Raw genomic sequence first — 25,398 nt, forward strand, 5'->3', positions numbered from 1 at the left:
GTAATTATTGGTAAATAGTTAAAGATGTTTAAAAATTGCTTAAAAGAAAAAGAAAAAGAAAACCATATTCATTTGTGTACATATTTAGGGTGCACATTTGGTATGCATCCTAGCATTGTCCTATGCCGAACTAATCAAACATTAACTCAAGTTTGGATCAAAAGTTGTATCGGTTTAAACACGATAAATAAACTAATTAATTTCCAAAAATTTAAATTTAAATATGATAAATTAATTAAATTTACTCTTACAAGATATGGTATTTGTATTGAAGTCAAAAGGGCGTGAGTTTTTTAATTACAATATGCTATATACAGTCTTAGAATGTGAAGTTCTCGCGTAATTATTTTAAGAAAAAATAGTATACTATTAAAGAAATAATTTTTTCATACGAGACATATATTTATCCAATTTTTTTATTTTTTTAAATAGAATACACGATGACTATAAATTCTATAATTACAAATATCATTTTTCTCATAATAAATATGGTTTTAAAATTCCACACTGCATGTCCTTCAATCCGACCAATTATATATAGAGAAAGTCTACTTTGTCTTTCTAACTTGACACTTTTATTTGACCGTTAGTCAAAATTTTTTTTCTCTCATTTTTTTTTTCTTTTTTTTTTTTACTTAGTGGTTATGGAAGTGATTTTAACTGTATTTGTGTATTTTTTTTTATTTTTTAAATATATTTAAATATGTTAAAAAATGTGAAAAGAAAAAAAAAAAAAAATATACTGCCCAGCGGTCGAAATGGGGCGGCATAGTAGCCGCCCCCTTATATACATATACATTTATGTTTATTTGTGACCACCAAAAATGCTCATAAATAATAATTGAATGCGGATTAGGAATGGGATCCAACTCACGTCCACCAAAACAACGGTGGACTTTTCTACTCCTAAAACGTGTGTGCTCGTTGCTTAACCATTTTTTAGATGCTTTTGCTTTTTTAAACATTATTTTTTAGTAAAATAATTTCATCTATTAATTTGTTTAATGTCCTTGAATAATCCTACAAAAACATTAAAAAATCCTCAAAAAAATATTTTTGATGTATCTAACTACAATAAAAACATATTAATTTAAAAATCAACTGATCCAATTACTTTCACAACATCTCAAAAAACTCATTTATGAAGATTTTTCATAAATGAAAATCTCAAAATAGATTACTATTCACCACCCCACACCTTATAAAAAATATCCTAATACTCTATGAAAAAATTATAGGTGTAGAGTGTGGTAGTGAATTGTAGCTGATGCATAACATTCTTTATTTTTCATAAGGTATGAGTATGTTTTTCATAGGGAGTGAGGTGTGGAGTGTGGGATGATGAATAATAGCTAATGAGAAGAATTTTTCTATTTGAAATGATAATGCTTAATTATAAAATTATTAGATGTATTAACAATCAATTAAGAGCAATTATATTGGCTTGCTATTTTTTCTTCACACTTGTGAATATTTTACATATTCTTATGTCAATTAATTAAATTAAAGATCACTTAAAATAAATTAATTTAATTAGAAAATATTTCCTTAATTAAGGTCTCTTTAATCATTAATTAGATTTGACCCAAAAAAATTATAAAAAAAAAAAAAAAAAGATTTGACCAAAACAAAGTTGCCCTCCAAAAATTCCACAAAGTTGCCGTCGCTAACCGAATTTGACAAAAACAAAGGTTGACGATTCAAGCATTCAAGTTATCCAATTTCTCTACAAAAAAAAAAAAAAAAAAAAAAAAAAAAAAAAAAAAAAAAAGTTATCCAATTTCTTTGCGTGTGTCCGAAACACATTTTCTCAATCCTCTCTTTCTTTCTTATCGGATAGAGAAAATGTGTCCGCTGAGGCTGATTTTGATCTTCCTCTCCGCCACTATAGCCGGCTTCTTTGTCCTCAGAAACCTCAAATCCGATCACCCTCCACAAGATCAGGTGGCCGGCACCGAAAACGACGACGTTGTAAAGGATCCCATCCACAAAAACCATCACTCATTCAAGGTCTCCGCCATTCTCTCGATTTCTTTCCTTTTCCTTCCCTTCAAAGACTTTTACTTCCATTTCTTTTGCCTTTTTATTCGTCTTTTGTTTTATACTTTTGAATTTGGGGTTTTGCAGGCCTGTTCAGCATTCTGGACCTTTGTGGACATGGCCAGTGGTCGCTACCTCTGGAGGCATTTGGTTTCTCCGTCTTTTAAGCGATCCGATTAATCCGCGTCAATGAGCGCACTGCCACTTTGTATTCTCTGTAGGTACAAGGCCAAACCATAATTTGCCTCTGTGCTGTTCATGTTTGTATTATTTTGAAAACAATGTATCCTTGTTAGTATATGGGAAGTTGTAATCCAAGTTTACGAATTCCTGACTTACTGGGTTCTATGCCCTTGTAGTGATTGTAATATGGTTTCTTTCTATTGAGAATTTGCTAATCCTTCTCTTAAATTACGTGCGGTTCATGACATAAAGAAAGTTGGACCGTGGCTATGTCAGAAAGCAAGCCTGCAATTACACATTTACTGTTATTGCATAGTGAAAGCATAGGACACAACATTTTCTTGATTACCTTATCAGATAGAGTAATTTCCATTCAATGTGTAGCAGGATCTTGAGAGGGTAGTCCTGTGTTTTTTCAGCTTCTTATAGTGTTGACATCGGTTTTCAATCTTGCTTTTATTATGGAACAAGGGAGAAACAGATTGAAATAGCAGGGGTTTCAACACCGACGGGTTGTTAAGGATGGGGATTTCAGAATGTTTGTATACTGCGTGTGCTTCCAATTTATGTTGTTAATTTGTTTTTTTTTTTCCTATAATTTTTCTGTATGTTGGGTTTTCTGTAATTTTTTGTGTCTTAAGTTTGGATAGTGAGATGAGAATTTTTGGTTTTAAATGAAAGTTTAAAATATTATTTTTTAATATTATTATTATTATTTTAAAATTTGAAAAAGTTGATTTGTTTATTATTTTGTATAAGAATTTGAAAAAGTTGTAATAATAAGATGAGGTGGAATGAGAATTGAAAAATGCTAGGAGGACCGACAGATTTCAACTGATACTTGACCGATGCCACATGTTTTTTTAATGGCCCGTATAAAGTATTTAAAAAGAAAAACTAGTTAGATCCCCTTCGGAACTCCTTCCCCTTCACACGCCTCCCTCCTTTACCTCTCGCTCCACTGAAATTATTCTGTATATTTCTCTCTCTAAATTTCATTTCTCTATTTTAGATTTTCTTGCAAGATTGTTCTGAAGAGTTTGTGAATCTGGATTTCTATTTGTCCGTTGAACCTGGGTTTCTGTTTGGTCTGAATAGTTTCACTTCTCTGTTTGGTTTGAAGAGTTTCACTTTTGTTTGGATTTCTAAGTTTGGTTTTTTTGTCTAATTTTATTTCGATCGAGACCACTTGAGTTCATGAATCTGTTTGGATTTTTTTTTTTTTTTGGTTCTAATTTTTTTTTTCTTTCGTGACAACTTGTCTGTTCGTTGAGAAGAACTGCAAGGAAAGTAAAATTGGAGAGGATGCCATAGGGACCGAGGAAGAAATGCCTTCTTCAATGAAAGGAAATGAAATGAGAGGAGCCACCGAGGTGATCTGCAATAGGATAACCTTAACATTCATAAAGTAGCCACTAAAATATTTCATTATTTTAACATCAAAGACAGACCACAACAATAGCTAGGAATAACTGGTCTGAAATGTAAACAAAAAATGGAGGAAAACAAAACTTACAGCTCAGATTCTTGTGGGAGTGAGGGAGGTGGGAGGGGAGCAGGCTGGAAACAAAGGTCTTCGCTGGAAAAAGATCTCTGCCGCATGGACGGAAGGATGGCGTTGAACGAACTGGGAGCGAGACGAGGGAGGGAGTGGGATGGGGAGGGACGTGAGAATGGGTATTACGAGTTTTCCCTCTTTCTTTCTTTCTTTCTTTTTCTTTTTCTAGTTTTGTTTTTAATATTTTAAATTGTCATGTGCGAATCGGTCAATTATCGGTATGAAGAGTGGACTCTGTAGCATCACCCATGAGAATTTTGTGTCTCATCTCCCACTTGCCAAACTTGAAAGCTTCATTTTGATCAGAGACATTTTGCACTTTGTACTTAGGCTTCATGAGGCCTTTGCACTCAAGCGTACCTTGAGCTGTAACAATATCCATTATGTCCAAGGCATTGGAAATGGTTGAATATTTACGGACCAAGAAGGGTTTGTTAGCAAATGTTGTAGAGCTTGGTGTCAAATGTTACTGCATAGACAATGTACCTTAAACAAATATGGTTGCTGTGTTGTGATATATAGAGGGCTATTCATTTGTGGAACAACGCTAAATATGATTATTGATAATTAGAATGAAGGACAAATGGACAATGCTAGAGGGTCACCTTTCTCGGTAACCCTTGCATTGTACCGATAATGCAAAATGTATTTTTATTTTTCGTGTTTATTTTTTCGAATATTTTTTAAACCTCTATAAAACATTTTGTAAAAAAAAAAAAAAAGATAAAAGCAAGAGGCGGTACCCACTCTCGGTGGGACTGGCGTTTTCCTAGAATGAAATTCAGAGTCACGTTCATTCTAATGAGGCATCTATAGAAATTCCCTTTATTTTTTGTAGCTAGTTTTGCAAATTCACTTGGGTTGCGAAGAAAAGCGATTTTATAATATGGAGAATAGCGATACGTGACAATGAGCCCACTTTTGCTCATGTTGCTAACTATATATATATATATATATATATATATATTATATAGTTGAATAGGATAATATCACTTCATAAAAAATAATATTTTTGATTTGAATTTGAATTTTACAACAGTATCCTTCCATTTAAAACAAATTTGTAAAAAATGAGCTGTAAAAGTTGTATGTATTTTTCTGATGGTGTTGTATGTATTATTAGTCTAAATAAATACTAAAAAAGTTGAGTTGAAGTTCTTTTAATCTATTTATTAATATTAAAGCTTTGCAGTCCAATTGCCTGCACCATACATCACATCTGTTTTATTTTTTTTTTACTCCTTGTTAAAGTAATTGAATTTTTCTACTGATCCTTCATACACTACAAAACAAACGTCCATATACGCAACGGTCCAATTTTATGTCTTTTTTGAATTTTGTCCGACGGTTCTATTTTTTTTTTTTTTATAGCTGTCCAACGTAGGCATGTGCAAGAAACCGTTCAACCCAGCCAGTCCGCTTGACCCGAACCGACCAGCCCCGAAAAACCCAGTTTTAAATGATGCTCGGGTTCAACCCATCCAACCCACTACTACTTTTGCAAACAAAGAAAGATTCGAAAAAATGGATGTCCAAATTCCCATCACCGAAGATCGATACCCGATTGTAGAGGAAGAATAGACTACTGGTGGTTTTGGGTTGCAAGGTCAAATCCTCTGAGATGGAAGACCTAGCCGTCGCCGATAAGCAGAAGCAGCTCGGGATGGTCGTGGATGCGGCCCCAAATCTATTTTGCGACACTGTCCATTACAATCCTCTTTTCTTTATGGATGGGTCCAGAGCATGCTTTCCGAGCTCAATAATCCATCCAATACCATTCTTGACACCATGTGTAATGAACCTTGTTGGTGGCTGTTTGTGTCAAGGAAAAAGGATGGTGTAAACACAGAAAAGCTGCTGCAATGGGGTCTCAGAGTGCACGCAAGATGTTTGATAAAATGTAGAAGAGAAAAATCACAAGTGTATTGCTACGGGAATCTTCAGGGCCAGCAAATCGACGATCCTCTTCTTGCTCCTGCTGAATTGAGAATAGATGCTTGGAAAACTGCCCGTGCTTCATCAAGAGTGGGTAGATCGGGATTTCACTTTACCGAGAGAGAGAGTCAGAGACCCAGCAGATTGGAGCCATTTTGGGCACCGCAGATCCAGTATTGCATGAACCGATCATCTCGTTGTGATGCGGATCGATCCGTAGATGATCGATCCCATGCATGCATATTCATCGCATATATAAACGGGTTGACTCGATATCGGGTCGGGTTGGAGTGTTTCTCACAAGAGTCGGGTCGGGCCCATATACTGAACGGTTTGGTCGGGTCGCTTCTGCCTCCAACGGTTCTATTTAGTATTTATAAAAGAATATATTTTTTTTATAAGAATAAAATAATACTTATACATACATGTCCAACGGTCAGAATGGCATCTATCCTCTGTTACTGATAGAGAGAGGGAGGAAGAGAGATGAGGAAGAAAAGGGGAAGATCGGAGAGCTCGGAAACCCCAATCTCTCGGTCGGAAGTGGAAGAAAAAGTTGGAGATGGAAACGTGGGCAAAGAAGGGAAACGGTTTTTCGCGTGCTACCTATTGGTCTCCCTCAGCCCACGTCACAAAGGCCACACCTACATCGGGTTTATTTCCGATCCTTTGGGTTCCTTTTGTTCTTTCTCGTTTCGATTCCCAGCCCTCAAGAGTCAAATGGGTCAAATTTGTTTCTATTCGTTAAGTATCTATTTTCTTTTCTTGGGAATTTTACAGATTTACGGTGAATCCACGGCGTCGTATAAGGCAGCACAATGGCGAAATTGTGAGTGGTGCGTGGAGGACCAAGAAAAAGAGACCCTGGGAAATGGTTTTGTGCATCTATGGTTTCCCATCAAACGTCTCCGCTCTCCAGGTTCCAATTTACATTTTTGTTTCATTTTCTTTCTTGCTTCTTAATTCTATTGAATATATCTACAAAATATGTTGGGACCGATCATTACAAGACTGAATTCCATTTCATTTGCTTTGGGGATATACACTTTTTGATTCAACTGCAACCCCAAATATTGTTGCTGTTGTTCTTTTTTCTTTTGATATTGAGTTTCTGTACGGATTGTAGTACTGTGCTGTTTACAGTTTGCAATTTTTATGCTGCTATGAAGCATCCAACGTTGGTGCTGCAGTTTCCCTTTACATTGTTTATCACTTGAATCTGACATTAGTTATACCCTTACACAGTACTACTTTATTTCACTTGAATAGGTAGGCACTCTTGTACGTTTGACTACAAAAACACTACCTTAGAGTTTTACTTGTTTTAAAAAATCCCTTGGTTTTTCAGTAGATTAATTATAAAATTAGTGTTGTAAATTACTCCCTTGGTTTCAAATATTTTTTTATTTACTCCCCGGGTAAATTTATTGGAATTAAACCCACCAGACATGTGACATTCAAATGTCACGTCAACACCGTTGTTGTAAAAATCATAAAAAAAATAAGAATAGAAATATAAAATTATTTGAAAATAATAAAAACTATGAGAAATGTTTGAAAAAGTGTAAATATTATTTAAATAAAACTTCAAAATATTCAAAAGAGAAATAAATGAAACATTAAAAGAGTTTTAAAATATAAAAATTATCAAAACAAAACCTTAATAATTAATTAAAAAGTGATAAAAAAAACTTATAAAGATATTTTAAAAAAACTTACAAACAAAAAATAAATAATTAAAAAATGGTCATTGCGGAGGGTTTAATTGTAGAGATTTGCGTACATAAGGGAGTAAATTGAAAAAATTTGAAAATGAGGGAGTGATTTACAATTAGGGGGCTGCTTAGGGACAGATTCTGTAATTTCTTTTTCAATTTTATAAATCCCTGAATACATATTTTCAATTTAATTGATAGTAAAAGTGACTTAGGTTCAAAAGTTACACAGGATCCTATAACACTAGTGTGTTGTGATCATTTTGATGTATGATATCAAAAGTTAACAACAGGACTTTAACGCTAGTAAGAGTGTGACAAATTGATGTGTGATGCCATTTTCTTTCTAATATTATGACATATATGTTGACGAAGTCAATTCTTATTCTCAGTCCAATCGTTGTTTAGACTTGTTGGAGTCCAAGCCTTGGTCTCCTCCAATCGTCTATCAAAAAGTACCTTGCAACGATGATTGTCGACCTGAGGTTGATGTCTTAGACAATAATGTTGGCTTTGCTTCCTTCACATGAAGAAGTAAACTTCAAGTTCCAAGCTGTCTCTCCTACATACGTATCTTGGTGTGATATAGTGTCTATGGATGCTTGTCACTTGTTGTTAGGTAGGCCCTGGCAGTATAATCGAAGCATGGTTCATGATAGACAGAAAATCACCTATTCCCTAAAGGGAAGGAGTTGTCCCTATTTTGGCAATTGAGTTGATCCTTTGAGCATTAATGCTGATGATGGTAGAGTTTACGACCAAGTCAAGCTCAGGTTGACAATCATTGTTGCAAGGTACTTTTTGAAATTGCTATTTTTTTAAGATCCTTCAGGTATACTGGATATTGGTCCTTTAAGCATTAAGGCTAAGGCTAATGAGACTTCAGAGCACTTTCGGGGAGTTTACGACTAAGGCAGGCTTAGGCTGAAAGTTGCTGTTGCAAGTTACTTTTTGAGATTGGTGAATTTGTTAAGAGCCTTCAGGTATACTAGACTTGCCCATGTACTGGTCCCTTGAGCTAAAAGAACAAGTGAAAGGAGATAAAAGTCATTGGAGAAAGGATAGGACTTGCCCAAAACCATATGAAAAGTGAAAACTATTTTATACAGATGAAGCATTGCACTCAAATGGAGCATGAAGATAATATAGTTCTAGATCAAGAACGCAACTGATTAGCAAAATCACGCCAAAATATCTATGAAGATAAGTCCCTCATCACTTTCTCGAAATACATCATGTTTACTTTATGATTTAGGGTATGTTTGGTAAATGAGATGATATGAGAAATTCTCAAAACTACTCACAATTTCATTCTCAAACATCACTCTAACACTAAATACTTTTCAATTTTAAATTTTTAAACTTTTTCATCTAATCATTATTACCACCTAATCACTGTAACTTCTACAAACTTTAAAACAGAACACAAAAATCAATACAATTTTTTTGAACTTAAAACACAAATAATTAAACCATTTTCTCTCTCATTTTCAAAAACTGAATAATAATTTTAACGCAAACTCGCTCACTACTATTCACAGATAATTTAATCACTACTATTCATATAATTCTGAGATGCTCCAAGTGTTTAAATGAGCCCTTAGAGTCTAAAATAGCTTGCCCACCAACTTAGGGGCCACGAGTAACTTGCACGGTGGACACCACAACCCGCTTTTGAGGACCGTGTGCGATCTACGCTCCAAACGTGAAACATGACGAACCGCAGGCGGGCGAGCAAGTTAAATAAATGCTCCCTACCTTGCCAAGGACCTGAGCGAACGCCATCAAGTAGTAGGATGAAGCAAAGTACTTGATAACTTGGGAGCACTCGAACTGGTCAACTCTGGCCAGTCGGAGTCTGAGTTTGAAGCCCAACTTGAGTCGAAGGTCGGAGCCAAGTTGGGCTAGTCTGGTCCAATGGTCCACTGTTTCGGGCTGGGCCAAAAAAACCTAAAAAAGAAAAAAACTTAATAAGATGACTATTACTTTCTCTTACCTCTTTCACCTCTTTAAGCTCCACAAATTATTTGAGATGATTTATAGAACCAACAAACAATAATAAAAAATGAATAATAAATGATTATTATTAGAACCAACAAACAAACAAGGAAACATAACACCTAAATCCATAATGTAAATTAAAAGACATCATCATCATCAATAAAATTATAAATTATATATTATCATAATCCATCTATATTGAAAAAGCAAATAATCAAATATAGATTAATAGAATCGCAAACAATAAAACATAACACCCCCTGCAAAGTGCAAACATCACACAAGAACATACTTAATGAGTATTTGTAGCTGTAGACAGATATTATAAAGTTATAAATTACAACTTCCTCTGAAACTCACTCATCCCACAACCAACTATAGTATTCATGATGCAACTATACTTTTGGTGCCTGGGGTATTGTTAATTTTCATTATTTAATTTTTAGACCCACATGGTCTAAAAATACTATAGTTGCATCCAAAAGTATATCCCACCAGGCACCAAGTAACCAACCCCAACTCCAAGTATCCTGCATTGTTTTTTGAAAAATAAACAAATATTTAGACATTACACAAAATTGACTAAGGTCAATGCCTATTGAACTAGATAGTGTTGATGATGCCGAGAGCTATAGGTTTTAGCCTTAATTTTTAAATGACTAGTTAACAATTCATGATTCATCTACCTGACTCCCTCCCATAATGTCACTGAACTAAAAGTTAAAACAATAAAAATATCTAACTAGTCATTTAAAAATTAAGGCTAAAACCTATAGCTCTCAGCATCATCAACACTATCTAGTTCAATAGGCATTGACCTTAGTCAATTCTGTGTGCAGATAAGGGTCTCTACAATTCTTGGAGCTAATGAACTCCAATAAGCAACACATGACCTCCAGTGCTAAATGACGACCCAGATGCAACTGTAGTGATAAGAATGCCCAACATATCCTAGGCTACTCAGGAAAGGACTGGAACTTGGAACTTGGTGGTGGAATGATATTAAATATATGACTAGGTGCCTCGACATCTTCCATAAAGTATCATTCAATCTCATATTTACATTATATAATATTCATTGATGCCTGGATTTGATGATACGTTTGCATCAAAACTACTGAACTTGGGGCATGTGTGTCATCTAAGGAAGAAGTTGAACTTGCTAGTATTGAGGAACTTCCTCCCATGTTTGAAGACTCCACTGTTGTCGTAATGAATATAAGGCTTCAATATTATTCGTCAATATTCTAGTGAACTGATCAGCCTTCTCATTATCGAGGACGTCCCTAATCCAAAAGTTTACAATAAACAACTTATATTGGAGATCAAGAAGCGCAACCACAAATAATAATTTTCTCAACATCCCCCATTATTTATCATACTTGGATTTTATCCTCATAGCCATACCATTTAACAACCTGATAGTACTTTCAGTTGTCCTTTGCAAGTGGTTTCGATCATTAAGCCCCGGAAACACCTCAAAGTACAAGCTCGTAGTACAGTATAAACTATTTAGGGTGAATCTTGTAATTTCAATTTAAATGGACCAAGTGAAATACCCAAAGAGGAATCCCCAATCACACCAGTATGGATTTTTTTCTACCTATTCTCCCCATAAACTACTGTGATCAATCCTATTTGAAGGCTGTTTGTCCATCCTATGGGTAGGTTTTCAACTGCAGACCCTTCCTACTCTCACTCATACTAGACCCATTTTGTTGTAGTTTGTATTGAAATAGATATGTTTGAATAGAACTCAATTTGGACTGGCATCAATGGTGAAGTGGGTTTCTACAGAAGATTATATATGAATTTTTCCCATGTTACTGCACATGTTGTAAACTTCAAGGTCATGGGGTTTTTGATTGCAAAAAACTTTACTCATCTAGAAATAAAACCTTGTGTCCCTAAGCCTAGGGTTGATCACACTCCATACCAAATATTACTCTGATGTTGCCCCAAAGTCTCTAAAACTCCCAACATTCCTCAACCATCCATATAGAGTTTGAAACCGCTATAATCTTGCATGATGCTCGATTATCATCTCATCTCATTTCATCTCAACATTTAAACACCACAAACACAAATACCTTTTCAATTTCAAAATTTCAACTTTTTCATCTAATCATTACAACTTTCACAAACTACCAAACAAAACACAAAAAATAATTCAACTTTTTCAAATTCCAAAACAAGAATCATATTAAAACAATATTTTAGCTTTATAATATTTTATTCAATTTTTTCTCTTTCATTTTCCAAAACCCTATAAAATAATATCTTAACTCAAACCCTTTCACTACTATTCATAAACTATTTCACTACTATTCACAAATTTATGCACCTATTCTTAAGTCCCAAAGCTCAGATAAAGTCCCTCTAGGTAACTTCTTTGCTATTCTAGCTAACAAGTTACACCTTGATTGCTCTTTTGAACCATTTATGGAGGAAACAGATAAAGAGGGGGTCAAATGATTCGGACATGATTGAAGATTCTGTAAAGAAGAAAGGAAAAAGAGTGACTTGAGGGTTCACAGGAGTAATTCCCAAATCCAAAACTCAAATACTTTCCTGATGAATCCCATTTTAGTTTGGAATGTTATAGGTATTTCAATTAAAAGTACACTTATTTGTTTGAAACATTTGGTGAAAGTGTACTAGTTATCTTTGATTGCCTTAATAGAATCAATGTTTCCTTTTAATATAGCGAGCTGGGTTTTTCCCATTTCTTCTCAATTGAAAGAGCATGGTGGTAAAACTTGTTTATTCTGGCCTGCCTTGTATTTATCTCTATGTTTTTTCCTTTCTCATACATATATAGTTTCTTATGCTTTTGACTTTTATATCTGTTCTTGTAAATAGTGGTTTCTGAGGTTACTGAATATTATATACTCTCGGTTTCCCAAAAAAGACCTTCCAAACTTTACAAGCAAAAGTTTAGGAGCCAAACATAAGAGTTAAGAGAGTCCAATTTGTACCACCATGCCACACGAAGAGAATAGGAGAGCAAAGGTGCTTATGGTCTTTGTTGGAATAGTATTGGGGTATCACTATTTTTTGTTAGTCAATTTCTTCTTGATCATCTTCATCAGTGGATGGAACTTTTTTTAGTGCCTTATTCTCTGTTTTTTTCTCTTTTTTTGCTTTGTGACGATAAAAAAATCTCTCATCTGTTTGTAATTTTGAGATTTTCCCTCATTGTTTTTGAGTTCTATCCACAAAGCCATGTATAAGACAAGGAATTCCAGTATTAACACGTTCTTCTTCTAGTTTGAATGGGCCTGGCAACACCCAAAAGAATCACTGGCTGTGAGGAAGGCAGCTGCGAGCTTTAAATCCTTATCTGGAATAGCTAATAAGATCAAACTGGCATACACAATGCTCACCCTCCCAGCCTGGCAAAGGTATCATCTTACGTTTTATTCAAGTTTATACACATGGATTAATATACTGTAACTAAGTTTTGCTGGTTAAAACTGATTTTTTCCCTTTAATTCATGCATGATCAGCTTGAACATCACTGTAAATTATTTTTCAACGAAGTACACAAATCATTATGCTGGTTGCCCAGGCTTGCCTGAGCATTTGAAGGTCCAAGTTCGCCCAATGGATGAGCTTCCTTGCTATTCAGAATTAATAGATGTGAGTTTTAGTGAAAATGAAGACGAATGGAATAATAAAGAAGACTGTGAGGGAGGTACTAGTAGTACTGCCAGCGGATTTGTAAAAGAAACAATACCGGATTCCATGGTTCGAAATTCGTCAGATAATGAGATTAACATCATCGACAAGACGGCTGAGTTCCTTTATGGAAGGGGTAATGAACTTGAAGAAGATTGTGCACAGCCATCTAGTTTCATCAAATCAGCTTCAATCGCCACTAGCTCATATAGTTTAGAAGAAGTTGCTGAAGGAAGAGATATAGCTGCTGCTAGTGTTGAATTGCAACTACCGGTAGTAACGGCTGGTTACTCCGCTCAACCACCAAGCAGCAGCTATGCTGCGCCTCAATATGTTGAGATCATAGATATCTCAACCCCATCGCCTGACTGCAGAACTAGTTTATGCGGCAAAAAGAGAAGAATTTCTACTATTTGTCCTCAGATTATCGACCTTACCAAATCTCCAGCTTTTGTCCAACTATAAAAATGTTGGACCATATCTCCAAAGCAAATATGAATACCTCATGTTCAGTTTGTTCAATTCTAAGTTTGAATAAACTAATCCATGATTATTTGAGTTTTACCATATTCATGTTCCAATGTAGGCAGGCACATTATAAGATCCATGAGATTTTATTATTATTATTATTATTATTTAATCTTTACGTCAATGATTGGTAGACATTTGTTTGAGAATTGATATTAGAATCCGAGTTCCAATATTATTTTGACTAGTTCAAAATTTTAAAATAAACAAGACAAATTGATTAAGAAAACTCTAAACCAACTATATATATACATGATTAAGAATATATATATATATATATATATATGTATGTATATTCATTTAAAATAAGCGCATTTAAAATGTGATGACTTGGTGTGATTATGAAAGCATGTAAAAGTGGATACTCATCTTAAGAATAAGTAAATAGCATAATTCTTAATTAATTTTTCAAGAGAGGTATGACTTAGTAATATCTTAATAATGGTTCACTTTGATGCTATATATAATATATATAGATTAAGTACTCTATATATGTCGGTTGAGATCAAAATGCTTCGATGACTTTGATATATATATATATATATATATATATATATATATATATATATTATCTAATTTAAAGTCAATTAATGAATTTCAATAAAATAACAAGTAAAGGAATATTTATGACTTAGTGGGATTACAATAACAAGATTGTTATGCATATAAATATTGTGATGAGGATGAGTTAACTGAAGTGTTGGCTGTTTTGGGAGTGAAAGAGACCTTTTTCGCAACCCCACCGGCTTAAGTGAAAGAGACTGACCAAAAATATTATGCCAATGACCGATCAAATTAATTAGATGATACGATCGAGCTTTGAGGGAAGAGCCATGTGTTGGGTTTCTGTCCACCTCCAATGCATCAGCAAGTCAATGTTTTCCTTCTACTTTGTACAAATTAAATGTCGTCATGTGTGTTTTATTTTTATTTTTTATTTTTAGAAAAGGACGGTATTATTTTTTATTATAATCCTCGTTTATGTTAGATGAATATCTTATATAAGAGCTTCACTTATAATAGATGAATACCTTATACAAAATTAAGCTTGAAGGTTACTTTCATTAATATCTCAAAACTAATTAAGCTCTTTAAAACTATGTGAAAATGATTTAAAATAATAAATATTCACAAATAAAAATCTATAAAAGACAAAAATAATTAATGCATGAGGTTGTGAATACATGCACGATCCAAAATAACAAGATCATTCATTTGTTTAGGAAGTTGTAAAAGGGATGAGAAGCTTGCCGTATTATCACGCGCACCAAATTAAGAGGCAAGATTATTGACAGAATCTTTAATAGATTAACTAAAAGTTAAATCTATTGAGAATTTAACCATTAAAACATAAAATGATATCACAATAAATTAGCTAAATTCCAATAGCTATAGTCAATTCTAAAATAATTTCTAAATTTAAAAGTAACTATTCATACATCAAATACATTTTATATCAATTATTTCTCTCCCTTTTATGTTGATTATTTCTCTCTCCCTTTTAAATGAAAATTGAAAAAATATAATTAGAATATGATTACTAATTAATATATAATATTATGAATAGTAAAATATGATAAAATAAAACAAATTCATAATTAAAAAAATTAAAATATTTTTGAAATTATTAATTATTAATTCCTATATAATGAATAAATGGATAATCCAATATGGAGATTTGATGTGAATAACCAAAGTTAAAGTCAAATTCATTTTATATTATTTTATTATCATATAATGAAAAAATGACTATTTCAATGTAGAGACTTATGTGAATGAAATGACCAAAAGTTAAATTTATTTTACATTTATAAAAAATGGATCGCTTTCTTCCCTTCCTTCTCACTGCCAAATCCTACAACCAGAGTTGTTCATTGCTATAGAGAGCAACCCCAACACCTGATCTAGCTCAGCCCCTTGGTGATCATGTTGCAGTACCCCCTACGCCACCCTCTGTAACCCGGCCGCTAACGCTCTGTTTACATGATACTCAATCCATATATAGTTCGTACGTCTATGGTGCTTTTATCTTGTTGCAACCACCCCTTTGCTATGGGATTTGAATTTGACTCCAACAAATTACACACCCCTTTGCTTGATTTGAATTCTAACCTGGTTTAATTGCGATTCATTCCCATTACTTCACTTCAACTCTAGCTTTAACTTGCATATATATTCATAGAAGATTTTTAACATTATCACATAAAGTGTCTAATTTTTTTCAGGCCATTGAACAATAAATTCAAGTTGTAATTAAGTAGCTTCTCATATGGACCGTATATATTCATCAAATCAATGAATAAAGTTATGTTCAAAAGTATATAAAATCTCAAATAATAATAAAACAACTTTATAATTAAAATTACAATACATCAGTTGAATTGGATTTTCAGAGTATTAATCTAACACGAATAAAATCAATCACCTTGTCCTATCAACATTTGCCGGCTTTTCCACATGATCATGTTCTAAATAAAAAACAAGAATCCAGCTGCATTCATCAACAGAGACCATGCTGTAATTCTTGCAGGACCCGGAATTGCATGCAACCCACTCACCCGCACATGAGAACTTCTAACTTATGTTAAAATGAAATCCACTCTATGGCTATGAATTCTGATCTTTCTTCCCCAATAAAATAATCCATTAATTAATTAAATTAGCGGAGTCATAGGCCATCGAATGATATGGAAAACCTATTTAAACTAGCTAGTGATCTAAAGACTCGGCATATTCTTCATCATATCTTGGGTCTGATCTCTCAGCAATATCTGCAGAAATGCCTACTGCAACTTGCTCCGATTTTCCCCCGAAATCCCTCCAAACCAAGCAAAAAGAAGGTAGGTTCTTCTCCAAGCTGCACCCAACAACCACCAAGTTCTCCAAGCCCAAGTCTTTGGAGGATTATCACGGAGGAGAATCCGCATCTGCTTCAGTTCCATTCGCGTGGGAGTCTCGACCAGGAACTCCAAAGGTCAAGTACTTAAACGAAGAAGTTACTCCTACTCTCCCTCCTCTCACTCCTCCACCTTCCTACTATTCCAGTTCTCCCACAAAAGGACCGACCACCAGAAAGAACTCCAGGCCCAGTACTCTTTTGCACGCCATCTTCCCTAAGCGCAATAACGCAAGCAAACCACGTCTCCATTCATTGTCACCGGCTTCTTCATCGTCATCTTCTTCTTCATCGTCGTTTGCGTCTTCACCAATATCACGGTCCTATTCAGTGTCATCTTCTCCAGTAACAAAAGCGTTCAATCCTCGCCATAAACGGGATCAAATGCCAAACCCAAGGTTGTCTTTTCATCCGAGGTTGGACGACGAAGAGCAAGAAGATGAATTGCCTTCAGTTCCGGCCTTTCGCTTTAGTCTTGGAGTGAATGACAGGTCCAGAGGCTGCTATGCATCCGTTATCAAGGTATTGCTTAGAGATTGTAAATAAAAGAAACAAAAATGGAGTTCCTGGGATCTGTGCTGGAAGCTCCAGTTCGATCGTTTGCTACTTATGACATGCAGTACGTACTGAGAATATATTGTACAATCGATCAGTAGCTTGTCCAATGTCAACACTGATTCTTGGGTGGATCTATTATATATATAAATGCCCATTATTGAGCTATTACGATCATTTATGCCTAGTTAGTTTTGCTTCTTCCCTTCTTCTTGTGCATGAAATTAGAATAGGACGCTAGATCTGCGAATTGTACATCCTATCTATATATTTGATTAACTGCATTCTGATGATCTCTTAATTTAGTAGATTTGAAGCGAAATCCAAAAGAAATCACTCAATTAGTCCATCTTGACGGTAGTATTGTAACTCTTTCAGAATAGTTTGATGAAGGGTTAAAGCTATTTATAAAGAAAACTCGGTGCCTGTGTAAATGCAAAACTTATGATCATCATCACACCCATTAAGTTATAAAGAAAAGTCAAATTCAAATATTTTGTACTGGTTAATTAATGTGATTGGGTCTCGCATCATAGTGTATAATTAATTTCGTGTGTTAATAAAGTACTTGCAAATATAATTTTTTATAAGTTATAAAAACACTGAATCTTCATTGGATTGATCAGGCAATATCTATCGTTTCCCCCCAAATAATCTATTTACATTTATTTTTGTCACCTTCAAGAAATATTGTTTCAAGTTTTGAAAGTGATGCTCATTTCCATTTTGGCCAAATTCTTGGCAGAACCATTAATTAATTACGTATTTAATTTTAAGGCAATAATTTAGATTTTTTTTTTCTTTTTGAAACTTTTTTTTTATAATTTCAAATTTTGAAGCTATTTAAGCCTGGCTTGTATGATTCATTAAATAATTTCTTTGTTATGCATCTTTTCTCAAACTCAATTCTTTGTTTTTGTTTATTAACTAGCCCCATTAGAAGAATTCTATAATTTGGCTCTGCAACAACGTAGAATTTAAACCTGATACCCCATGTAAAGGACGTGTTTCAAACCATCAACTACATGGATAACCTGCAACGAACAAAGGGGCGGCACTGGTTGCTTAGTGAAGTCTCCGATACTTAAATCAGTAACATAGTATGAGAATAAATGTATGTAAAGGAAAAGTGAATCAAGTTGAGTATTTGTTACCTCTTGTAGGCTATTTATAGAGGTTATTTCCTTGGAGTGATAGAGTCCAATTTGCCTTGTGAACCATTTTCCTTTTAGGAGTTTGAGTCTATCTCATATTAGGAGTCTGAGTCATCATTAAGAGTCTAACTCCATTTTTGACTTTATCTCTTAGTTAAAATTGTGGGGCTCAAATATCCCTTCCAGTTACCTCGTGAATTTTCTTTGTACTGGCACTTGGAAAATTAAATATTTTGCATTCTGTGTACCTGCCTTTTACCCCACTGGCTTGTGGGCATCTACTTGCTTTTGTTTTCTCCTACCCCGCTGAGGGTCCATACTAGTTAATGTATGAGTGTCACCACGCCCTTGTGAAGCCTTAGAAGGACTTGAGAATTTTCAAGTCAATAATCTGCAAAATAAATTTAAAAAATTGGTCTCTGGTTTTGTGATGCCCCGACTCCCACATACGGAAAAGCAAGAATCGTGAAGTCGAGATGATGACAATATGGGTCACGCATACTAACGATAAGTGTTCAAGTGTGTGCAACATGCAAAAAGTGTACAACAAAAGTCATAGCGGTTAATTAAAAGTTAGCCAACTAAATACCAGAATTTTTAAATATAGATATCCAAAATAAATTGCCTTTAAAAAAGTTATACAAGTATCTAATATAAATATAATACAAACCAAATACATAGCCAAAAAGTAGGAGACAAATCCCAATACACGAGCAAGTGATCCCAAATTACTCATCCGGCAGAGCCGAATCTTCAGGTTCGTCATCCTCATCTGAATCAAAATCTGCGATACCATAAAACGGTATTGTAGGTAAGTAATAATCCAAACAACCCACGAGATAAAAATACATTAATGCATCCAAAAAATATGCGTACACATGACGAAACACGAATGTGACCCAAAATCCTCATTTTCTCCAAAAATGATTATTTTCCAATGCACGCCAAAAATCCCATTTGACCCAAAACAAGCCATGAATAAAATCCATCATTTTCCTACAAAATAACCCAACATAATAATTTATCGGACATTGTAGGTGGGAATCACATACACGACACTACCATTATCCCTGCTTACCACCATCCCTACCGCATGCACCGTAGCGAGAATCACAGGCGGGACTATACCACCATCCTTGCTTACCACCATCCCTACAGTTCTTTTTCATACAAGAGGTACCTATCAGAGTACGGTAGGCGGGAATCACAGGCGAGACTCTACCACCATCCCTACCGCATGCATTGTGGGCAGGAATCACAGGCAGGACTATACCACCATCCCTACTGTGTGCACTGTAAGCGAGAATTACAGGCGGGACTATACTACCATTTCTACTTATCACCATCCCTACAGTTCCTTTTCACACAAGAGGTACCTACTAGAGTACTGTAGGCGGGAATCACAGACGGGACTCTACCACCATCCTTACTGCATGCACTGTAGGCGGGAATCACAGGCGGGACTATACCACAATCCTTACTTACCACCATTCCTACCGCGTGCATCGTAGGCGGAACTATACCACAATCCCTACAGTTTTTTTTCCTCTCTCTCAAACCGATCAATCCAATCTTTTCAAACATATTCAAAATTATCTCCCACATGAAAATCCAATTTTCAAATATACACATGAACATGTATGTGATTATGTGAAAACCCAGTTTTCATTTACAAACATGAATACGCGTGTAAATGCATTGTATATGACACAACACAAATATTCAATAGCCAACAAAATCCAACATAATCCAATCATACAATAACTTCATCCTCCAATCCAACCAACCTCCTTACTCCTTGGACTCCGTCCGACATAACCAACAAGTTCACGATAAAAATGAGTTTGTGCAAAAATACATTTAAATCTCAAAAGTTTTTTGAGAAAATACTTGCAGTGCTATAATATACTTTTCGAAGGATCACGTAGATACTAGAAGTGGCAGCACAACAATGAAACAATGTATTTTGAACTATGGCCGTGGGTCTCAAAAATTCAACTTTTGAATAGGGACAAACAAAAACTTGAGATTACTAGAGAAAGGTTTAGGGGTGTTGGTGAAGCTAATGGTGGTGGTCGTTGGTCGTGAGTGACAGTGTGGGCGGCGGTTGGAGTCCACAAAGCTCAAATCAGAAATAGAGATGGAGGAGCTTCACCGGTGGCGGATCGGGGCTGAGGATGAGTGGGTTAGGCAACTGAGAGGCCGTTGGTGTTGGGGTGAAAACATGGTGGCCAACGGTGGAGCGACGACGGCGCGCGAGCTCAAGGATGCCGCAGCTTGGAGGAGATTGGCGACAGAAAGGAGTTGAAAATGAATGGGTGAAGTTGCCGGCCGGTGGGGAGAAGAATGGGAGGGGCGGTGACGATAATGGGCAGTGTACGGCGACGCTGTGGGTGGAAGAAGAAAATGGACGGGAGAGAGGGGTGAGAAAGTCGCGCACGGGAAGAAGAAAAGGCAGGGGAAAAAGCAGACATGAAGGAAAAGAAAAAGTGAGGGAAAGAAATGAGGTCCAGTCCCCACAACTTGGGTCACAAAATTGATCCAACGAAAATAATTTCAAAACAACGAGTAAAATAAAATAATTTAAACGTAGTGACTAAATAAAAATAAAATAATTAAATCCAACAATAAACTAATTTAAATTAAAGAGCAATTTAGATGTAAAAAAATAATTAATACCAAGAAAGTACATCATAATAAATTTCACAACTTAAAAATCATGAAAGAAATCCAACGAGAAATCCATTAAATTTAAAACAATAGAACTAATATTTAAATTAATTAAAATAATCATTCAATTAAAATACACTAAAATATGGGGTATTATAGGTTTCTCGTTCGGTCCCTGGTTTGTTGTTCGATCTTTGGTTTTCTGTTTATTTCGTGCTAAGTGGTGAGGGGCTCAGCTTGGAGATATAGGCGGGAGATGTTCTCAACCACATTAGGTGTGAGCGTGGAGCTCGACTTTGAGTTTGTTTACTTGTGTGAATGTTTGCCTGAGAGATTGTTTATTGTTGACAAAGAGTGCATATTTTTATGATTGGTTTTTTGTGTGTATTTCTGTGATCGTTTTTGCTTTGGTTGGTAGTAATAAATTTTCTACCTCCTTGGTGTAAATTGTTGTTGGTATTTTATCGTTTTGTTGTTTGTTAGTAGTGGTAAATTTTCTGCCCCTTGGTGTAAATTTATGTTGGTGTTCTCATTTTGTTGTTTGCTTGTAGTAACTCGCGCTTAAGTGGTCAAGATGTCCATCCCCCTGAGTCTATCTTAAGCGGCTGCTGAGCTTGTCAGTCTGTTCCCAAATGTAACCCTCTCGAGGCAATTGCAGAGCCTAGTGGTTCATTCCCAACAGTAACCCGCTCAAGGCGGTTGTAGAGCTTGGTGGCTCGTACCCAAAGGTAATCTACTCGAGGCTGTTGTAGAGCCTGTTGGCTTGTTCCCGAAGGTAACTCGCTTGAGGGGATTGTAGAGCCTGATGGTTCGTACCCGAAGGTAACCCACTCAAGGCGGTTGTGCCGCGAGTATAAACACTCGGCGTTTGCTGGAGAATATGTTGTGCTTGTACTGCTGTCCAAGAGAGAGGTCAGGCTGTCTAGAGAGTTGCCTACCTGTTAGGCGCTTGGGCGGTCGGGCAGCCCCTGACCTTTCCCGCCAGTTGACTTGCACTGCGAGTGTGTAACTTGACTTTTGGTGGCTAACTTTGGAGAAAGTTGTGTAGTCTTCTAACCTCCACGGCCATTTGTTTGGAGAGGGTCGTGTGGCCTAGGCCTTCTAACCTCTACACCCTTGTGTTGGCAATTTTTGGAAAGGGTTGTGTGATCTATCAGACCTCCACGCATATTCGATTGCATCGCGAGTGTGTAACTCAGCTTTCGGTGGCAAACTTTTGGAGAGGGTCGTGTAGTATTCTAACCTCCACACACGTTCGATTGCACTGCGATACTTTTGGTTGCTAACTTTGGAGAGGGTCGTCTAGTCTTCTGACCTCCATGCCCATTCAATTGCACTGCGAGTGTGTAACTCAAATTTTGGTGGCTAATTTTGGAGCGGGTAGTGTGATCTTTCTAACCACAGACGAAGCCACTATAAAGGATGTGTTTTACACCACTAACCACACGGATGATCTGCAATGAACAAAGTGGCGGCACTGGTTGGCCGGTGGAGTCTCCGATACTTAAGTCAATAACATAGTTTGAGAATAAATATATGTAAAGAAAAAGTGAATCAAGTTGAGTATTTGTTACTTCTTGTAGGCTATTTATAGAGGTTATTTCATTAGAGTGATAAAACCCAATTTGCCTTGTAAACCCTTTTCCTTTTAGGAGTTTGAGTCATCATTAGGAATCTGAGTCATCTCTCTTTTAAGAGTCTGAGTCCATTCTTGACTTTATCTCTTAGTTAAAATTGTGAGGGTTCAAATATCACTTCCACTCCGTATCAGTTTGGTTTCAATCAATGACCCTTTAAATATGATTAAATATAATCTTAAAAATGATATATTCCAGAAATTAACTGAATATTGTCAGTTATTCTTCTTCGTTTTGATTTCTACTTATTTTTGCATGTTTTTCTGCTAAGCTTCTTTTAAGCCCATAATTTTTCCCAAACTTGTCTCGAATTTAAATTTTAGTTATTTAAAGAAGTAAAAGCTAGCTCTTTTTCGATCCTGATCCTTTTTAGAAAAATCACCACGTGACCACATGGCATCTGAACCGGATCATCGAATTATTGTGCAATGTGCTGCTACAACAATCCCATTTAATAAATTAATGTGTCACATTCATGATTCAAACCTTTCATTTTTCAGCAATTCTACGTACAACATATTCTACTTATGGGTCCTACCTAAATCAGAAGAAAATTTACTGGTAAATTATGTATTTTTAAAACTGGGGCAAATTCAGGTTGACTTCTATAATGATGCATATATATATATATATATATATATATCTCGTTTGAATTTAAAATTCATCTCAACTTATCTCAACTCATCTCATCTCATCATTACAACTTTTTTAAATTTCCACACAAAATATAATAAACAATTCAACTTTTTCAAATCTCAAAATAACTTTTTTAAATTTTCACACAAAATATATTAATAAGCAATTCAACTTTTATTCTATTATTTACAAACCATATCAACTCATCTCTAAATTCAAATCACTCCTAAATCTATTATGCAGCCGTCCAGTTTTCTTACACGACACACCCTCCATGTAAGCAATTGTCAATTGCCAATTTTGACCTAAAAAATTACAAACAGCAGCCCCTTTGTTCTAACTCCCCCATAAACACTTATCCTTGTCTGGATAAAAGCCATCGTAAAACATTTCATCGCCGTTCGTTCTGAAAATCATCTCAACCCCCATCTGAAAATTACTCAGAAGTCGATGCTGTTCATCATCCGTATGAAGCAAATTGAAGGGCAAGTCGCCCCGTTTTCCCGGTGAGTCCTTGCCCGCTTCGTGTCTACTTCACCTTGCATGATCTCCTGAAAAAAGGGATTCCTGGAGTAGTGTAAAAAGAAGCGTTATGTAGACATCAAGTGTCTACATGGATGTATGCAAGCTGAGTAGCAAATTTCATTAATAAGATAAACTACGTACAAGAGAGATATATACAAGAGAAGTTCAAAGTACAGACTTCATCATTATATATAGTTGGGTGGATAGTATTATTATTTTCTTGTTTTATAATTGAAATGATTCTCATAACAAGTAGTGACGTGTTGTAAAATTAACTTTTAAGTAGTTATACTTTTAAACTTTAGACTTTTTATTGGGGATAAAACCGCCCCAATTAATTGGGAGAGACTTAAGAGTACTGCAAGCCACTTTTATTTATGCAATAACAAGACCTCACAGATGGAGATGAGTGGTTAGCTAGATAGCTAGCTAGCATGCCTAGATGGGATTGACCCCGGCCAACTGGCAATACTTTTATGACATTAAATATATATATATAAATGGGTTGGATACATAGATCAAAGGTATGTTTGATAATTTGGGCCAACTTCTACCATCACAGAAATAATGCAATTTGGTTGAGAAGCATTAGGTAGAAGATAATCTCCAACTGCAATATTTATAAACTTGCAGTAAACTTTTATCAATGTGAACATCAAAACTAGTTTAGACTTTTTGGAAAAATTGTGATGAACTCTCTGATCTAAGTCTGGTAGTGGTTGAGAATGCAAATGACAAATATCGCAGTAGTTTCAATGTCAAACAAAGGCTCATGTGAAAATAAAAGCCACGTAATGATAGAGATTGACTTTTCTTTTCTTTCTCTCTTTTGGAGCTCATGTACAGAGATCGGAACTCCATATACATGGAGTCCATATGAAATGCAGTCATTCGGCTCTATGGACTCGAGGGTAAGTACTTCAAGATAAAATGTAGTCATTCAATTATATGAAAACGATATTATACCCAAAAAACCGAGCAGCAGTTAGAGAGTGAGAGATCGGTGGAACCTAAAATAGTGAAAGAGAAACTCACCGGTCTCGGTGAGGCGGCAAGAAGGCGGCAAATAGAAACAACTGTGCAAAGCCTCGAGCCAGAGAGAAAGAGACAAAAACTCGTGGGGAAGGGGGGAATAATTGGGAAATTAGGCGCGGGGGGTTAATTTAGGTTTCAATCACTATGTGGGACTTATTACGACAATTTAGATGTCACCATAATAACCAAGATAGGATAGAAATTTATGTTCTTAGGCGAGATCAATTGCAGCGAGATAAATTCGCCACAATTAATATTTGTGGTAGCGACTTTTTATATTGACGACAGTTGAATTGCGTCATACAAGTGTTTTTGCGACAAAACTATTAGTAATAACATAAAATCGCCGAAAATAATCATATATTCCGGTGATTCTCTTGATCGACACAAAAAATTTACTATAATAGTAAAATAGGACATTAGCGATATATAAGTCGTAGGAAATAAAAATAGCCGTAAATCCTACATTTTCTTGTAGTGCATGTCTTCCTCTGATCACCAACTATGAAACTCAATTGCTTCTCCATCACTATCCATAAGCTTTTCTTTTTTCCATAAATCTTCAAAAACTCTTATGCTTCTTCATAACCTCTCGAAAACTCAGCCGAAAACCCATTTATATATATATATATATATATATATCTTCAAA

At 35.4% G+C, this 25,398-nt stretch overlaps 2 protein-coding genes across 3 annotated transcripts; both read left to right on the forward strand.

Moving 5' to 3' along the window:
• The first annotated feature begins 1,692 nt into the window (after positions 1–1,692).
• On the forward strand, positions 1,693–2,451 carry LOC121240466. Its single transcript, XM_041137932.1, has 2 exons — positions 1,693–2,010; positions 2,128–2,451. Exons 1-2 carry the CDS (start codon positions 1,846–1,848, stop codon positions 2,218–2,220), a joined length of 258 nt encoding a protein of 85 aa, XP_040993866.1. The 5' UTR covers positions 1,693–1,845; the 3' UTR covers positions 2,221–2,451.
• Positions 2,452–6,139: 3,688 nt separating this feature from the next.
• On the forward strand, positions 6,140–25,398 carry LOC121240430. 2 transcript variants are annotated; one of them, XM_041137877.1, is made up of 5 exons: positions 6,140–6,369; positions 6,497–6,635; positions 12,703–12,836; positions 12,942–13,589; positions 25,380–25,398. In XM_041137877.1, the coding sequence occupies exons 1-4, from the start codon at positions 6,203–6,205 to the stop codon at positions 13,576–13,578; spliced, it is 1,077 nt and encodes a 358-aa protein (XP_040993811.1). In that variant the 5' UTR covers positions 6,140–6,202; the 3' UTR covers positions 13,579–13,589; positions 25,380–25,398. The 2 variants fall into 2 exon arrangements, with proteins under 2 accessions (XP_040993811.1, XP_040993810.1); XM_041137876.1 differs by lacking the exon at positions 25,380–25,398 and having other exon boundaries at positions 12,942–13,635.

This window comes from Juglans microcarpa x Juglans regia, chromosome 7S (assembly GCF_004785595.1).
Source record: "Juglans microcarpa x Juglans regia isolate MS1-56 chromosome 7S, Jm3101_v1.0, whole genome shotgun sequence".
Lineage (NCBI taxonomy): Eukaryota > Viridiplantae > Streptophyta > Magnoliopsida > Fagales > Juglandaceae > Juglans > Juglans microcarpa x Juglans regia.

What these genes read in the sequence shown, in the direction of transcription:
- LOC121240466 (XM_041137932.1), top strand. Translation starts at nt 1,846, where the DNA reads ATGTGTCCGCTGAGGCTGATTTTGATCTTCCTCTCCGCCACTATAGCC. An exon ending in AAAACCATCACTCATTCAAG is followed by an intron (nt 2,011 to 2,127) that starts GTCTCCGCCATT and finishes GGGGTTTTGCAG; the next exon opens with GCCTGTTCAGCATTCTGGAC.
- LOC121240430 (XM_041137877.1), top strand. Translation starts at nt 6,203, where the DNA reads ATGAGGAAGAAAAGGGGAAGATCGGAGAGCTCGGAAACCCCAATCTCT. An exon ending in AAAGGCCACACCTACATCGG is followed by an intron (nt 6,370 to 6,496) that starts GTTTATTTCCGA and finishes GGAATTTTACAG; the next exon opens with ATTTACGGTGAATCCACGGC. An exon ending in CAAACGTCTCCGCTCTCCAG is followed by an intron (nt 6,636 to 12,702) that starts GTTCCAATTTAC and finishes TTCTTCTTCTAG; the next exon opens with TTTGAATGGGCCTGGCAACA.